General features: G+C 49.1%; 1 protein-coding gene across 5 annotated transcripts in view; it reads right to left on the bottom strand.

Annotated features, from left to right (window-relative positions):
• Window positions 1-20,337, bottom strand: part of apba1a (amyloid beta (A4) precursor protein-binding, family A, member 1a) — a 154,882-nt gene that overhangs the window by 39,253 nt on the left and 95,292 nt on the right. For 4 of the 5 annotated variants that reach the window (XM_078529927.1, XM_078529926.1, XM_078529938.1 and 1 more), the window contains 3 exons: window positions 18,140-18,285; window positions 12,331-12,363; window positions 9,560-9,646 (listed from right to left, as the gene is read on the bottom strand). In XM_078529927.1, the coding sequence (XP_078386053.1) occupies window positions 9,560-9,646; window positions 12,331-12,363; window positions 18,140-18,285 (266 nt within the window). The remainder of the gene's footprint in view (window positions 1-9,559; window positions 9,647-12,330; window positions 12,364-18,139; window positions 18,286-20,337) is intronic. The other variant, XM_078529948.1, reaches the window with a different exon arrangement.

Genomic DNA, 20,337 nt, shown 5'->3' with positions numbered 1-20,337 from the left:
CCCCAACACCCCGACACACTCCCCCACACCCCGACACACACACACTCCCCCACACGCCGACACACACACACTCCCCCACACCCCGACACACACACATTCCCCCACACCCCGACACACACACACTCCCCCACACCCTGAAACACACACACTCCCCAACACCCCGACCGACACACACACACACTCCCACACACCCCGACCGACTCACACACACTCCCCTACACCCCGACCGACACACACACACTCCCCTACACCCCGGCCGACACACACACTCCCACACACCCCGACACACACACACTCCCCCACACCCTGAAACACACACACTCCCCAACACCCCGACCGACACACACACACACTCCCACACACCCCGACCGACTCACACACACTCCCCTACACCCCGACCGACACACACACACTCCCCTACACCCCGGCCGACACACACACTCCCACACACCCTGACACACACACACACACTCCCCCGCACCCCGACCGACACACACTCCCACGCATCCTGACCGACACACACACTCACACACCCCGACACACACACACACACCCCGACACACACACACACACCCCGATACACACACACACTCCTCCACACCCCGACCGACACACACACACTCCCCCACACCTTGACACACACACACTCTCCTACACCCCGACCGACACACACACTCTCCCACACCCCGACCGACACACACACACACTCCCCCACACCCCGACACACACACACACACACACTCTCCTACACCCCGACCGACACACACACTCTCCCACACTCCGACACACACACACATGCACACTCCCCCACACCACGACACACACACACCCCCCCACACACACACACCACCCCCCCCCACACCCCGACACACACACTCCCCCACACCCCTACACACACACAATCCCCCACACCCCGACACACACACACACAGACTCCCCCCACACACACACACAGACTCCCCCCGCACCCTGACACACACACACTCCCCCACACCCCGACACACACACACACACTCCCTCACACCCCGACACACACACACACTCCCCCACACCCCGACACACACACACACTCCCCCACACCCCGACCTACACACACACTCCCCCACACCCTGACACACACACACTCCCCCACACCCCGACACACACACATTCCCCCACACCCCGACACACACACATTCCCCCACACCCCGACACACACACACTCCCCTACACCCCGACACACTCCCCCACACCCCGACACACACACATTCCCCCACACGCCGACACACACACACTCCCCCACACCCCGACACACACACATTCCCCCACACCCCGACACACACACACTCCCCCACACCCTGAAACACACACATTCCCCAACACCCCGACCGACACACACACACACTCCCACACACCCCGACCGACTCACACACACTCCCCTACACCCCGACCGACACACACACTCCCCCACACCCCGACACACACACATTCCCCCACACCCCGACACACACACACTCCCCAACACCCCGACACACTCCCCCACACCCCGACACACACACACTCCCCCACACGCCGACACACACACACTCCCCCACACCCCGACACACACACATTCCCCCACACCCCGACACACACACACTCCCCCACACCCTGAAACACACACACTCCCCAACACCCCGACCGACACACACACACACTCCCACACACCCCGACCGACTCACACACACTCCCCTACACCCCGACCGACACACACACACTCCCCTACACCCCGGCCGACACACACACTCCCACACACCCTGACACACACACACACACTCCCCCGCACCCCGACCGACACACACTCCCACGCATCCTGACCGACACACACACTCACACACCCCGACACACACACACACACCCCGACACACACACACACACCCCGATACACACACACACACCCCGATACACACACACACTCCTCCACACCCCGACCGACACACACACACTCCCCCACACCTTGACACACACACACACACACTCTCCTACACCCCGACCGACACACACACTCTCCCACACCCCGACCGACACACACACTCTCCCACACCCCGACACACACACACACACACACTCCCCCACACCCCGACACACACTCTCCTACACCCGACCGACACACACACTCTCCCACACTCCGACACACACACACATGCACACTCCCCCACACCACGACACACACACACACCCCCCCCACACACACACACACCCCCCCACACACCACCCCCCCCCCCCCCCCCCCCACACCCCGACACACACACTCCCCCACACCCCTACACACACACAATCCCTCACACCCCGACACACACACACATGCACACTCCCCCACACCACGACACACACACACCCCCCCCCCCACCCCCACACCCCGACACACACACTCCCCCACACCCCTACACACACACAATCCCCCACACCCCGACACACACACACACAGACTCCCCCCGCACCCTGACACACACACACTCCCCCACACCCCGACACACACACACACTCCCCCACACCCCGACACACACACACACTCCCCCACACCCCGACACACACACACACTCCCACACACCCCGACCGACACACACTCCCACACACCCCGACCGACACACACACACTCCCACACACCCCGATCGACACACACACACTTCCCTACACCTCGACACACACACACACACTCCCACCCACCCGACACACACCGCACTCCCCCACACCCCGACACACACACGCACTCCCCAACACCCCGACACACACACACACACACTCCCACAAACCCCGACCGACACACACACACTCCCCTACACCTCGACACACACACACACTCCCACACACCCCGACACACACGCACACTCCCCTACATCCCGACACACACTCACTCCCCTACACCCCGACACACACACACACACACTCTCCTACACCCCGACACACACACACACACACTCCCACACACCCTGACACACACCCTGACACACACACACTCCCACACACCCTGACACACACACACTCCCACACACCCTGACACACACACACTCCCACACACCCTGACACACACACACTCCCACACACCCTGACACACACACACTCCCACACACCCTGACACACACACACTCCCACACACCCTGACACACACACACTCCCACACACCCTGACACACACACACTCCCACACACCCTGACACACACACACTTCCACACACACTCCCACACACCCTGACACACACACACCCTGACACACACACACACACTCCCACACACCCTGACACACACACTCTCCCACACACCCTGACACACACACACTCCCACACACCCTGACACACACACACTCCCACACACCCTGACACACACACACTCCCACACACCCTGACACACGCACACTCCCACACACCCTGACACACGCACACTCCCACACACCCTGACACACACACACTCCCACACACCCTGACACACACACACTCCCACACACCCTGACACACACACACACACACACACACATTCCCACATACCCCGACCGACATACACACACTCCTCCACACACTGACACACACACACCCCGACCGACACACACACACTCCCCTACACCCCGACCGACACACACACACACTCCCCTACACCCCGACCGGCACACGCACACTCCCCTACACCCCGACCGACACACGCACAATCCCCCATACCCCGACCGACACACACACACTCCCCCACACCCTGACACGCACACACTACCCGACTGACACACACACACTCCCCCACAGCCCGACACACACACACTCCCCTACACTCCAACACACACACACACACTCCCCCACTGCCTGACACACTCACACCCACCCCCACACACTCACACCCACCCCCACACACTCACACCCACCCCCACACACTCACACCTACCCCCACACACTCACACCCACCCCTACCCCCACCCCCACACACTCACACCCACCCCTACCCCCACACACTCACACCCACCCCTACCCCCCCCACACACGCACACACTCACACCCACCCCTACCCCTCCCCACACACACACACTCACACCCACCCCCACACACTCACACCCACCCCAACGCCCCCCCCACACACACACATTCACCCTACCCCCACACACTCACACCCACCCCCACACACTCACACCCACCCCCACACACTCACACCCACCCCCACACACTCACACCTACCCCTACCCCCACACACTCACACCCACCCCTACCCCCACCCCCACACACTCACACCCACCCCTACCCCCACACACTCACACCCACCCCTACCCCCCCCACACACGCACACACTCACACCCACCCCTACCCCCCCACACACACACACACACTCACACCCACCCCCACACACTCACACCCACCCCAACGCCCCCCCCACACACACACATTCACCCTACCCCCACACACTCACACCCACCCCCACACACTCACACCCACCCCCACACACTCACACCCACCCCCACACACTCACACCCACCCCCACACACTCACACCCACCCCCACACACTCACACCCACCCCTACCCCCCCACCCACCCACACACCCACCCCTACCCCCACCACACACACACACTCACACCCACCCCTACCCCCACACACACTCACACCCACCCCTACCCTCACACACACACTCACACCCACCCCCCCACCCCTACCCACACATACACACACTCATACCCACCCCTACCCACACACACACTCACACCCACACACACACACTCTCACCCACACCTACCCACACACACACTCACACCCACAGCTACCCCCACACACACTCACACCCACAGCTACCCCCACACACACTCACACCCACAGCTACCCACACACACACTCACACCCACAGCTACCCACACACACACTCACTCCCACAGCTACCCACACACACACTCACTCCCACAGCTACCCCCACACACACTCACTCCCACAGCTACCCCCACACACACTCACACCTACCCACACACACACTCACAGCCACCCCTACCCACACATACACACACTCACACCCTCCCCTACCCACACATACACACACTCACACCCACCCCTACCCACCCACACATACGCTCACACCCACCCCTACCCACACACACACTCACACCCACACCTACCCCCACACACACTCACACCTACCCCCACACACACACACACCCACACCTACCAACACACACACACTCACACCCATACCTACCCACACACACACTCTCACCCACACCTACCCCCCACACACTGTCACCCACACCTACCCACACACACACAGCTACCCACACCTAACCACACACCCACACCTACCCACACACGCACTCACCCACACACACACTCTCATCCACACACACACTCTCACCCACACACACACTCTCTCACACCTACCCACACATACTCACTCACTCACCTACCCACACACACTCACTCACACCTACCCACACACACTCACTCACACCTACCCACACACACTCACTCACACCTACCCACACACACTCACTCACACCTACCCACACACACTCACTCACACCTACCCACACACACTCACTCACACCTACCCACACACACTCACTCACTCACACCTACCCCCACACACACTCACTCACACCTACCCACACACACTCACTCACTCCTACCCACACACTCACTCACTCACACCTACCCACACACTCACTCACACCTACCCACACACACACTCACTCACACCTACCCACACACTCACTCACTCACACCTACCCACACACACACTCACATCTACCCACACACACTCTCACCCACACCTACCCACACACACACTCTCACCCACACCTACCCACACACACACTCTCACCCACACCTACCCACACACACACTCTCACCCACACCTACCCCACACACACTCTACACCTACCTCCACACACACACCTACCCACACACACTCTACACCTACCTCCACACACACACCTACCCACACACACACCTACCCACACACACACCTACCCACACACACACCTACCCACACACACACCTACCCACACACACACCCACACCTACCCACACACACACCCACACCTACCCACACACACACTCACTCACACTCACACCTACCCACACACACACTCACTCACACTCACACCTACCCACACACACACTCACTCACACCTACCCACACACACACTCACTCACACCTACCCACACACACACTCACTCACACCTACCCACACACACACTCACTCACACCTACCCACACACACACTCACTCACACCTACCCACACACACACTCACTCACACCTACCCACACACACACTCACTCACACCTACCCACACACACACTCACTCACACCTACCCACACACACACTCACTCACACCTACCCACACACACACTCACTCACACCTACCCACACACACACTCACTCACACCTACCCACACACACACTCACTCACACCTACCCACACACACACTCACTCACACCTACCCACACACACACTCACTCACACCTACCCACACACACACTCACTCACACCTACCCACACACACACTCACTCACACCTACCCACACACACACTCACTCACACCTACCCACACACACACCCCGACACAGGCACACACCGTCACACTGACGCATACACACTTATGTAGACGCCATCTCTCACACAAACACACACACAGACAGACACTCATACACACACATGCAGACAAACACTTACATACTGCCACACACTCACCTACACACACTAAAACCCACACACAGGCACACAAATATACACACCCATCAACACACAAAGTCAGACACACACATACCAGCCCACACTAACATACATATATATCACCCCACACAAACACATACACACACACACTGTCTCTCTCACATACACACAGGCACACTCTCACATACAAACGTACTCACATACAGACACAGTCTCTCACACACACTCGCAGACCCACACAAATACACACACCCACCAACACAGCAAGACATACACACGCCAGCCCACACTAACATACATTGCTACCACCTCACAAACACATGACCGCTCAGACATGGCAACACAAAACAGACAAACACACACACCCACCCCCACACAGATACAGAAATACACCTACACACACCCACCTCTAGTCCCAGTGCATCATGTACCAGCCAGGGCAGTGAGCAGAAACCATCACAGATTCGAACACGGTCACGATTTCACAGAAATGCGACCACTAGCTAAATGCAAAATGCCACAACCTGTAAATCAAAGAGCTGGTTTGGAATACAAGCTAATCTGTCAAAGAGCAAAGGGGTGATTAGCTGTCACTGGGCAAGGCCACAAATCCCTGCTTACAGATCAGTGCCGAACAGTCTGGGTGATGTGTTAAGACTGCATTCCGTCAAATCCATCCAGTGGAGTCTAAGTGATAGTGGCATGGCTTTCAGCAAAAGTACAAATAAAGCATTAAGTTTTCCATTTCCTATAATAGCTTGGAGCAGGGTGGGAATGGCTGAGGCTCTGGCCCCTCCATGACCACGCACTGTTTGTCCGAGTTGTTAGGGTGGAAGCTGTTTTGCTGAACGCTTTGATTCAGCACATGGGGCCATTCGGTCCATCGGGACTCTGCTGGCTCTTTGAAAGAGCTATCCAATTCGTCCCAGCCCCACCCCCACCCCCACCCCCTCTCCATCCCTGTCACCCTGCAATTTTTTTTTCCTTCTGTTTGTCCAATTCTCTTTTGAAAGTTCCTACTTTCAGGCAGCGCATTCCAGGTCACAACACATCGCTGCGATTTTATTTCCCCTCATCCGCTTCACTGAGTGGAAAAGAAACGTTCCATCATCTCCACTTTGGTCTTTTTGTCAATCACGTTAAATCTGTGTCCTTTGGACCACCCCCTCCTGCGCCCCCACCAATGGAAACAGTTTCTCTTTGTTTACTCTGTCAGAACACTTCAGTATTTTGAACATCTCCATCAAATTTCCACCTAACCATCTCTGCTCAAAAGAGAACAGCCCAAGTCTCTCCACATTACTCAGGTCCCTCACCGCTGGCGCTGAGGCACTGACTGTGGTCAGCCCATGGACCTGCGGTTTTAAATCTACCTCGCGAAGCCGTCGCAACTATGGCCGGAATTTTCCCGCCCCTCACGCCAGTGGGGTCATCCGGTCCCGCCAATGTGAACAGAGATTTCAATGGTTCGCTGGCCCCGCCGCAGGGGGAAGGGTCTGGAAACTTCCGGCCGACATCTCCTACTCCCCAGAGCCAGAGGTTATCCTAGCCGATCAAAACCATGATCCCCTCTCCTCCTCCCGCCAACCTTTCGCAATTTATGTTTCTTTCTCTCTCTCTCTTTCCCCTCCTACATTTGTTTAATTTTTACTCTCCTTTACACAGAGTCACTGACTCATACAGGCAAACAAGCCATTCATACCATCGAGTCCCTGCCGACTCACTGCCCAGTCATTCCATTCCCTCCCGCTCTATCCCCATAACCCTGCAAGTTTATTTCCTTCATGTGCCCATCCAATTTATTCTTGAAATAATTCGTCATCTTTGCTTCCACTAACTCCGTGGGCAGCGACTTCCAGCACATTACCGCTCGCACCATTAATAAAGCTTTTCCTCGCACCCCCCCCCTGCAACTCTCGCGCAAATCTCAGTTCTCCGACAGGTAGTCCTTGTACCATCAGCTAATGGGAACAGCTTGCCAACCTTATCTAAACCTGTCATAATCTCATACAACTCTAAAAATCTCCCCTCAATTCCCTTCGCTCCGAGGAGAACAATCTCAGCTTCTCCAATCCTGACCTTCTAGCTAAAATCCTTCATCCCTGGAACCGTTCTGGTATATCTCCTCTGCACCCTCTCAAGGACCGTCACATCCTTCCTAAAGTGTGCTGACCAGAACTGGATGCACTGCTGTACTTGTGGCCTAACCAGAGCCTACCAACATATGGGGATAGGAGCAGAAGTAGGCCATTCGGCCCTCGAGCCTATAACTGCAAATTTGAAGACACCAACTGTAAAGACACCATTCCTCAAATAAGATATCGACCGAATAGACTGTGAGACAGCTCAATCTCCTATTTTATAAAACACATAAATAGTATGTCGATGATTGAGAATTTAATGAACGCAACCTGACAACACATGACCGATGGACTTTAATACAAAATGCAGAGTGCAATAGATCTTTCATTTTTATTCTGAAAATTAAGGAGACCTGCATTTTGCAATGTATTATAATTGTTTGTATAGTGAAATGTCCATAATTGTGCAATCCTTACATTATTTTATATTTTATTTTAATGGTTTTCTATAACTGTGTTATGAATTATGATGACTTGTTTTATTTATATCGTCATCACAATTCAACACATTCAATAAACTAATTATATATCCAATTATGTAAAATGGGACCTTTGGTCTCAGGAGGTTCGTTTGGGGGGGGGGGCGGTGGGTTTGGGGAAGCTAGCTTCTTCATAACGTTGAAACTCGGTGAAGGAACATTCAAACCAGCCGGGATGTGTTTGCTTCCTGCAAATCAATTGCGAGATTTGTTTTAAACCAATGGTTTTTGAAGACAAACGGAGGACTTCAATGTGCTGCTGTTCTTATCTTTCAATCCTGGCACTTACCTGCGAGTCAGCGTTGAGCACCTTAATCCTCTGAGTCGAGATGAAGAGGTCGACTTCCGTCATTGGCTGGGCCTCCCCTTCAGCTGCCTGTAACAGGAAAGAAAGTGCAAGACTCAGGAGACCATCACTGAGGTACAGCTGTTATTAACACACATAGGCCCATTTCCAAATATGGAGATTAGGAACTGGGGAGGGGGGGGGAGGCCATTCAGCCCCTCAAGCCTGTTCTACCATCTAATGGCTGATTGGCATTTCAATACCATCTTACCCCCCCCCCCCCCAACCCCGGTTCCCAAGTGCCCTTTACCTAACAAAAATGGCAGAGTTTTCAATGGACTCCCAGCCTCGACAGCTTTTTGGGGTGGGAGAGAGTTTCAGGTTTCCACTACCCTTTGTGTGAAGAAGTGCTTCCTGACATCACCCCTGAGCATCCTGGCTCTAGTTTTGGTGTTATGCCCCATTGTCCTGGAATCCCCCTTATTTTAAAGTCTTACTGCACTGAGTCCATGACACTGAACTGATAGATAGGTAATTATCTGAGCTTTAGTTATTACGGACTGCTGTGTCAATTTAATGGCAATCAATATTAAATTTGCACATATAGTAAAGGAAGAGATGGAGTTTCACTTCAGCCAAATGCTTGTGCATTTTAAGCCTAGCTAATACGATTGGTTTAGATTCTGTTTAAAAGGATAAACTGAAAGAAAGCTGGGTTTTAAATGCATTTGGAAAAGTATAGAACAACAATCCGGATAAATAAAAAAATTAGGCTTGCAATATGTTGATAAGGCCTTGGTGTTTGGGTGATAGGCTGCACTGACAGAGTGTTAAGGAGATGCTTTGTACCTTATGATGAAGCAGCGAGTGAATGTTAAATGCTACCCATCAGAATACAGAACACACAGCGGGCAAGTTACCCAAGGATGATCTTGTGCATAAGGACAGCAAGTAGGCCATTCAGCCCCTCGAACCTTTCCTGTCATTCAGTGAGATCATGGTTGACCTGAATCTCGACCCCATCCACCTGCCTTGGCTCCATATTCTTTCACATCCCTGTCCAGCAAAAATCTATCAATCTCAGATTTAACGTGATTAATTGAACGAGCAGCGATTGCTTTTTATGGGAGAGAGTTCCACCCTTTGCTTGAAGAGGTGTTTTCTAGCCTCTCTCCTCTGATTTTAACTCTGATTTTAATGTTCCCTTATCCTAAACCTATCCCTCCCACCAGTGGATAAACTTTCTACCTAACTGTCTCAAAATCCTAAAACCCTCAACCAACTCAGCCCCCAACTTTCAGTATTCCGGGGAATACGAGTTTAGCTTTTGTCATTGTTCCTCTTAATCTAACCCTGGGATCCCTTAAGGGACGAACCAACACCAGCAGTTAAGTGTGTGAACGAGTTCCTTGTCCACGTTGTTACAGGGTGATGATGATGAACTGAAGAATGAAAAAAAAAAAATCTGAAAAAATAAGAAGCAAAATTAATTGAGGTAAATCTCATGAGGTAACTTGAGTATTTACACAGTGTTTACAGCACAGAAACAGGCCATTTGGCCCAACTGGTCTGTGCTGGTGTTTATGTCGCACACTGACCTCCTCCCAGTCCTCTCCATCTCATCCTATCACCACGCGCTTGCATTGCTTTCTCTCCGGTGTTTTATCCATCTGTCCCCCTGAATGCCTCTATGCCAAACACCTCAGTCAATCCTCGTATATCAAGGCTTTAAACTCCGGGTTCGAAAAGGAGCAGTTTTAATAAAATCCCACCAGGTCACAAAGCAAAAACAGGAAAGGGGGCGTCTTAGGAAACCCCTTTTCGGACGGGTGCGAAATGTACACAACATGCTGCATTACAGAGAAAGGAAGGGAAGAAACAAGATGGCAATGTTTTGCTTTGCCCAGTGTCACTGGAGGAGAATGTGGAAGGTTATAGGAAGCAAAACAAAAGAAAAGCTTTGGGAATCACCCTCTTCCTGTTCTTCGGTGGCAAAAAATAAAATTTAAAATAAAACAAAGCTTATTGTCAGAGGAGCAAGAAACACAAAAAAACAAACAAACTCACATCAAAATACACTCTCAACAAAAGCATTGAAAGTCTCAGTCCAGTTTTATATCTTAAAAACCCAACACACAAACTTTCTGCATCCAGTAATCTGCAGGCAATCAAAGTCGGTGGGGGTGGGAAGTACTTCCTGTTGTGTAAGGTGAGGGGGGTGAAAAACAAAAAGGAAAGCGAAAGGTTTATCAGCAGCTACTGCGAAATAAAAAGAATAGAATGCTTGGCAGTATCAATTCAAATGTCACCATTTAAATATGGCCCAATTTCAGTCAGCACTCAGCAGCCTCGACCCATCTCGTCCTTGCATTCCTCTCAAAAGTGAAAAGAAAGAGTTTAACTGAAGGGATCAGAGCCCTGGTGCTTAATTCCAACGTGATTTGAAAAGATCAATTGCCTTCTCCGGTCCTTTAACTTCTTCAAACTGCGAGGCCATGAAATTTATATCGGCAGATTACCAGGAGCACGCCTGAGAAGCAAAAGGGGGAAATGACTAAATGGCACACCACGCAGACACTGGCAGCAACCTGCAAGCGAGAAGCGACCGAGGTGATACTTGACTGCATTCTGCGGGACTCTCTGGATGCAGAAACGTAAGCAGCAAAAACAAAACAAAAAAAAACCCCAACGAGTTTCGATAAGTTAACAAAAATAAAAGCACGTGGCAAAGCAAAACGAAACAGGCACAACATCAAGCTGATGAGGTACTACACCTTCTTCCTGCTTTTGGTCAATTTCTGGGCCATCTGCTTGGCATGAAATAGACAAGAGATAGGAGAATAGTTAGAGTAAAACCGGCAGGCACACTCGCTGAGAAGCAGTTCCAAATTGGAGAAGTTGCTTGGCACACAAGGATTGACAGGACATGCAGTAGTGACAAAAATAATGGTAGCAAGTCTTCTGATTATTGTTGATTTCCACATGAGAATTACAGATGTGCAGAAGGTCAAACGTGTTTTCCTTTACAACTTTTTAGTCAAATGGAAGGCAAAAGTGGCTAGATTTGAGGGAACAAATGATCACTTTCCACAAACCACATGTTATTTTGCCAAAAAGAACCTAACAAGAAAAGCAGAAACATCTAGGATTATATAACACTGCCACAATTACATCAAATTACATAGAATGTGCAGGCCATTCGGTCCATGCTGCTGTTTATGCTCCACATGAGCCTCCTCCCACCCCTCTTCATTTCACCTTATCAACATATCCCTCCATTCCTTCCTCCCTCATGTGTATGTCCAGCTTCCCCTTAAATGTATCTATGCTATTCACCTTAACTACTCCCTGTGGTCGTGAGATCCAGACTCTAACCCTCTCTGGGTAAAGAGCTTTCTCTTGAACTCCTTAACAGATTACTTAGTGCCAATCTTATAGTTATGGGCCCCTCGTTCTGGTCTCCTCCACAAGTGGAAATATCTTCTCCACACCTATCCTTTCAAACCCTTCGTAATCTAAGGGCTTCGATCATATCACCCTTAGCTTTTGCTTTTCTAGAGAAAAAAGCCCCAGCCCCAGTTGTGCTATCATTCTTGTATTTTCTTTTTGCACCCTAACCCTCTATAGCCTTTTGGTAAAATGGCTACCAGAGCCGCACACAGTAATCAAGCAAAGTCTAAGCAAGGCAAGTTTAACAAAGCCTCTCAAGTTCTCAACTTAGAATCGAATCCCAAATGCTTTGTTTATTAACTTTTGTCACTACCTCGAGTGACTGTGTATCTGTACCCACCCCCCCCTCAGGTTCCTCCGTTCTACGATTCTGCTCAAATTCTCGTTTTCCAAAGACCATGGGGCCTCCGTATTGTTTCTGCCAAAATTCACCACCTCTCACCTATCTGCACCGAAATTCATTCGCGAAAACAAGGCAGCTTGCAGGACCGGGTAAGTGCTGTAACAGTCTGGCTGCAACTGTTAAGATTTTATTTTCTCAAAACTAGGTCATTCTTTATTAGTAAAGCTTACACGTGTAGGAAAGAGAAAGAGAACATTCTGCATTCTCGAGCAGTCCAGCTGTAAATGGTGCCATGGATAGCAGTACTGAATTACTGGCACCTCACATGCACATTGAACCCTGAAAGAGCATAAAAGGCCCAGAATAGAGTGTTCAGCTTATCATCAAACAGGATAAAAGCTTCAAGACAGCAAGGACAGTTCCTCGTGTGAAAAGCACATTTGATCAACAATTCAATTAATGATTTAAACGCTGCAATAAAATGTGGTGAAACTTCAATGTCAAAGCCAAATTTACCGAATATTGGAATTGCTAGTGAACTTGAACTGACATCAAAGGTAGGTTTCAGTCATCAATTCACGCGTAGCTGAGAATCAGCCAGTCATGAAGGATTTTGATAGGATAAATGAGGAGAAACTGTTTCCACTGGCAGGAGAGTCAGTAACTAGAGGACACAGATTTAAAGTAATTGGCAAAAGAACCAGAGGGGGAGATGAGGAGAAGTTTACTTTTGTTTTAAAAGCAGCGAGTTGCTGTGATCTGGAACGGGCTGCCTGAAAGGGCGGTGGAAGCAGATTCAACAATAATTTTCAAAAGAGAACTAAATATTGACTTGAAAAGGAAACATTTGAAGGGCTATGGGGAAAGAGCAGGGAGGGGGTGGGACCAATTGTATGGCTCCTTCAAAGAGCCAACACAGGCACGATGGGCTGAATGGCCCCCTTTTGTGCGGTATCGTTCTATGATTAAAACAATAGAAACTGATGTTTTCTGACATGCCCACTGAGGATTTTTCACAACCCTGGGTCACAGTACATGCAAATCTCTTTACGACTCCCAAAACCTGTGGAACTGAAACTAGGTGAAAAAAAATCCTTTGGCGTGTAGAACAACACTAATTCTATGATTTCCTTTTTTTTGGTTCTCCAATAAACTGAAAAAAAATACGTAATGAGACATTCTTAAAGTGCAGAATGCATCATTTTGTGAAAAATATAGTCTTTTGAAAAAAAAGAGGCAAAGGGATTGGGTATTTGTAAAAGATACATTTAACATAATTATGGTGAAAGCACATCAGCACTTCGCTGCTTCAATACTTGAAACATTCAGGAAACATCAACCAGGTCTGTGAAAATTGTAGTGAGGAATTATCGTGTAATCTGGCAGTAATCTGGATTGTCAAGCAATCCCTCCAGCCCTAGGAAAAGGGGGAGGTGATTTGGAGTCGACTCTTTAAAAATTATTTGGGAGTCCACATGATATGTACTAAAGGCTTTCAGTGTCTTTTGGGGTCAGTTGAGTATAAGTGCAGCCTCTCCAGCTCGTATTGTGCTCGTTGCTGCCTTCATTACACATTCAGCAGATTTTCAAAACACCTAGAATTACACAAGGCTCGGCATAAAAACAGGTCTCTCAGCCCTACCGGTCTGTGCTGATGTTTCATGCAATTCTCCTCCCAGCGTACATCATCTCACACCTTCAACATGTCTTTCCAATCCTTTCTCCCTCATGTGTTTCACTAGCTTCCGCCCTAAATACATCTATGCCATTTGCCTCAAACTGTGGTAGCACGTTCTGCGTTCTTACCACTCTCTGGGTGAAGCATGATTGGATTTATTAGTGATTATCTCATATTGTTGGCCGCTAGTTTTGGACTCCCCTAGTGGAAACTCTCTGCGTCTACTTGGGTGCAGCCACTTCATAATTCTAAAGGCCTTTGTCAGGCCACCACTCAGCCTTCTCTTTTCTAGAGGAAAGAGCCCCAGCCTGTTTAGTCTTACACAATACTTGTAACCTCTCAGTTCTAGTAATGGCCATTCTTTTTGGCACTTTGTCTAGCGTCCCTGTATGTCTGTAAGAACCTCAGGAGAAACAGAAGCTCCAGGGTAGAGAACATGGAACAAGGGCCGATTCTGTTTGGTCTGACGGATGGATCAACTCAATGGAAAATGAACTGGGACCATGGTGATGGTGATGTTAAATGGAGGCAAAAGTTCACTATTTGTAGGCAGCACTGTGTTTTCCAAAGACTTTCAATATTCAAACCCATCCCAATCTAAATGGGGGCAAGAGGGTCAGGGGAAAAGAAAAAGAGGAAAAATATCAACATTTATGAACTCAAACCTGTGGCAGACCACCCAGTGGTGTTTTTTTACTTGCACATTAATTAGAATGGCCCAGAGCGCGCTGCTCAAGCAATGGTGAGTTTAACAATGTTGGTCATTACTAATCACCCAGCAACTTGTGCAGAGGGACCGATTCCCTGGGAGTTGCAAATCAGCACAAGTTGTTGGACACTTTGTGGTAAGCTTTGCAAAAACGGAAGCTCGTCCTTTGCCTCTCTGTGAGTTTGATGAATTTATTGCTTAATTACCCATTAAAGCTGCTAAAGAAAAGTAGGGCTGGTATTTAATAGCGCGAGGACCCATTAAATGAGGAAATTCAACTTTTCTGGCCCAGGGAGAAAGGAATTCAAACCATGGAGTCTCATTCCTGCAGTTCGAAAATTACGCCGATGTAATTTAAAAAAATTCTTTCTTTTTCTTTCAGTCTCTTTATTTCTCTCCCTCTTTCTTAATCCAATCTTTCTTTCCCTCCCTTTGTTTCTCTTTCTGTACCTGATTTGATCTAATTCACCCCATTTCCTTCTCCCGTGTTCCTCTGTTTCGTTCTCCATTCTTAAATTGCGTTGGTTAAGGAGCTGGGCTGGTGGTCCTGTGTGAGGTTCCAGAAGCAATGTTGCCTTTGTTGCACTGTTATCAGCTCAAAGCACATTTGAGTTAACGGGTGAAGGGAAAAAATCTAACTAATGGGGCTCACTTTAGGAAAATCTGAGCCAGTACACTTTTCAGGGATTTAAACAGGGTAGCATCTGGTTGAAAGACTGGCTGACTGGGTATTTTGGGTTTGAAGTTTGTCAATCAGATTCTGATCCTGAGATTTTAACCAATTGCAGAGTACGGTACCACTGATCCACTGTGCTTTCAGAAACGCACGGTGCTCTCAGTCACTACAAATGTTTTGATGGCGTCTGTTGACACAGGAACAGAAGGACATTCGGCCCCTCAAGTCTGTTCCACCATTCAAGGCTAATCGTTAGACAATACAGCTGTTGGACAGGCTCCTAACAGCTGGAAGGCCCATTTGGTAAACCGAGAACATTTTAATCCCTTTGGGAAAAAATAGTTTAAAGTAAATGCACATCAAGATTAAAACCTAGGTTAAAAAGAATCAAATGTCCTGTAATTAACAATTTAAGGGATTTCATGGTTAGCAGAAGATCCTGAAAGACGCATTACACAGAGCTATGAAAAGGTGAAAAACCTTATTGCTTGCAATCATGGAGACTTTTAAAGGAACACAATCGCATTTACTAATTAAATCTCTCAGGCAAAATACCATGAGGGAAAAAAGGCAAGTCGATTTCTCTTCAACAACGCACCAATCAATTGGGATTAATGCAAGAAAAGTTAAATGACTGGATTTTAACAGTTGGTGTTCCGAAGTTGCCCAGATGCTTCATTTTTTGAGTATGATTTTGCTATAACATTAAATTAAGAACATTGCATCTCTAAGAGAAACCTATGACTTTTTTTTTACTTTATGTAGATTGATTTAATGTTTAGAAGGCGTGTTAATAACTCTGGGCAGTGCTTCCCTCCAAATGAAAGCAACACTGGGCTCCATAGCTCACAAGGGCAAAGGCTAAGACTACAGGCAGACATAAGAGAAAGAGAACGAGAGAGACAGAGCAAGGACGGGAAAAATCAAGAGAGAATGAGAGAGTGAGTGAGAGAACGAGAGAGAGCGAGGACGGGAAAGGGCAAGAGAGAATGAGAGGCTGAGCAAAAGAGAATGAGAGTGAGTGAGAGAAAGAGAGGGATACAGAAAGAAAGTGAAGAAAGAGAAAGAGACAGAGTGAGGAAAGTGAGAGAGAGAGAAAGACAAGACTTGCAATTTTGTAGCACCATTCATGACCTTTGGATGTTCCAAAGCGCTTTACAGCCTACGATGTACCCTTTGAAGTGTAGTTACTGCTGTAATGTAGGAAATGCTACAGCCAATTTGTACACAGCAAGCTCCCAGACAGAAATGTGATAATGACATCAACAACAACTTGCATTTATTTAGTAAGAACATCCCAAGGCATTTCACAGGAGCAATCAAACAAGAGTTTGACACCTAGGGTAGATGGCCAAAAGCTTGATCAAAATGGTAGCACCAAAAAATTTGCTTTGCTTTTAAAACAGTGACATGCGGGAAGAAGTCCCCTGCTCCACTTTGGAACAGTGGCTGTGGGATCTATAACATCCACCTTGAGGGGGCAGATGGGGTCTCTGTTTAGTGTATCACGCAAAAGGTGGCCAGAGGCATTATTAAGCAAAACTTCAATCCTATCCACTTGGATCTATGCAAAATGGTCAAGAGATTGGAAAGAAATGTTCATTTTGATGATGGCTTCCACCTTTCTGGCATGTAAGCAAACTCTGTCAGTTCCAATGTTAAAATTACGGATAATATTCCTGTCAAAGAACACTTAATGGTCACAGGCAACACATGGAAGTTCTCACCTTGATTCTGCTGACTGCCTCCTGGGCTTGCATCATCCGCACATTTTTGGACGGGGTTTTGTCAGAGAGCAGCTGGGTGGAGCCCAGGTAGTTGGCTGCGAAGATGATGCCATCAATCAAATCTTCTGGGTCGCATGGTCCAGGGACTGCAAACCCAGAAAACAAAACCAGTGAGAATCATAAAGAGAAAGAATTTTGATGGGTAATTTGGGACCAGGTGGCATGGTTGGCCAATTTTGACTCAATAGAATCTGCGACGACTCATGACCTCCTGCCCCTAACCTCTAACCAGTCTTTATTTTCCCTGATAATCTTTAGAACCAACAATCTGAAGAGTTCCAAGAATGCTAAATGCTTTATTTTTGATGTCCCCGACGACGTTCCACGTTGTCGATAGTGTCTAGGAGGTTAGCTTTTCATTTACCAGACACCCCAAGATAATCCTGGAGAGTTGATGCCCCTTTCAGATAGTCACCACCTCCACCCTTTGTTCTTCACTGAATAAAACAAACCAGAAGCAGTTTATAACCAGCCCTGTGTCACCAAACAAAACCATACTGGATGGGTTCTACTCTTTAGCCTATTCTTTATCCAACCCCAACATTAACCTCACTCAAGATTTTCACAGCACAAATATACCTTGGTCAAAATTATTCATCCATTACTTATTAAATGTTTGTCCATGCATAACGCTATTCAACCGCCTAAAATAATGTTGTCTGATTGTTATTCCAGAGTCAGGAAATAAAAAGACAAGCCCTAGTATGTGATTGTCACACAGAAGGTAAAGCACAGAAACAGGCCATTTGGCCTATCTGGTCCATGCTGGTGTTTATGCTCCTCCCACCCCTCTTCACTTCACCCTATCAGAACACAAGGGATAGGAGCAGGAGTAGACCATACGGCCCCTCAAGCCTGCTGTGCTATTCAATACGAACATAGCTGATAATCATGGCTTCAACTTCGCTTTCCCGCCTGTTCCCAATGTCCATCAATTCCCTGAGAGACCAAAAATCTGTCTATCCCCACCTGAAATACAGTCAACAATGGAGCACCCACAGCTCTCTGGGGTAGAGAATTCCAAAGGTTCACAACCTTCTGAATGAAGAAACTTCTCCTCATCTCAGTTCTAAATGATCACAGCCCCTAATCCTGAGACTGTGGCCCCTTGTTTTAGATTCCACAAATCAGGGGAGACAATCTCTCAATGTACACCCAGTAAAGAAAGGAGTTCTGTTCACTTCCCTCCATCAAACGTTCAGAGGTGGGGATGTTCGCTGATGATTGCACAATGTTCAGCACCATTCATGACTCCTCACATCCTGAAGCAGTCCATGTCCAAATGCAACAAGACCTGGACAATATCCAGGCTTGGGCTGACAAGTGGCGAATAACATTTGCGCCATACAAATGCCAGGAGTGCCATCTTGTTGGAGGTGCTCTTGTTGACCATCTCCAACAAGAGAGACTCTAACCATCACCCCTTGACGTTCAATGGCATTACCATCGCTGAGTCCCCCACTATCAACATCCTGGGGGGTTACCATTGACCAGAAACTGTACAGGACCAGCCTATTAATATTGTGGCCACAAGAGCAGGTCAGAGGCTGAGAATTCTACAGTGAGTAACTCGCCTCCTGACTCCCCAAAGCCTGTCCACCATCAACATGGCACAAGTCAGGAGTGTGATGGAATACTCTCCACGTGTCTGGATGAGTGCAGCTCCCACAACACTCAAGAAGCTCAACACCATCCAGGACAAAGCAGCTCGCTTGACTGGTACCCTATCCACCACCTTAAACATCCTCCCCCATTTACAAGGTGCACGGCAGGAATTCACCAAAGCTCCTTCAACAGCAATTCCCAAACCTAAGACCGCTATCATCTAGACGGACAAGGGCCGCAGGCCCATGGGAACACCACCACCTGCAAGTTCCCCTCCAAGTCATTCCCCATCCTGACTTGGAAATATATTGTCGTTCCTTCACTGTTGCTGGGTCAAAATCCTGGAACTCCCTCCCTAACAGTACTGTGAGTGTACTTACACCACATGGACTGCAGCGGTTCAAGAAGGCAGCTCACCACCACCTTCTCAAGGGCAATTATGGGTGGCAATAAAAGCTGGCCTAGCCAGCAATGCCCACATCCTCTGAACGAATAAATAAACTTTTTTTTTGACAAATTACAAATGTAGGAAC

Source organism: Cetorhinus maximus, chromosome 2 (assembly GCF_964194155.1).
Source record: "Cetorhinus maximus chromosome 2, sCetMax3.hap1.1, whole genome shotgun sequence".
Lineage (NCBI taxonomy): Eukaryota > Metazoa > Chordata > Chondrichthyes > Lamniformes > Cetorhinidae > Cetorhinus > Cetorhinus maximus.
Note: the sequence above shows the minus strand (reverse complement) of the source record. Positions and strands in the feature narration are given on the sequence as shown.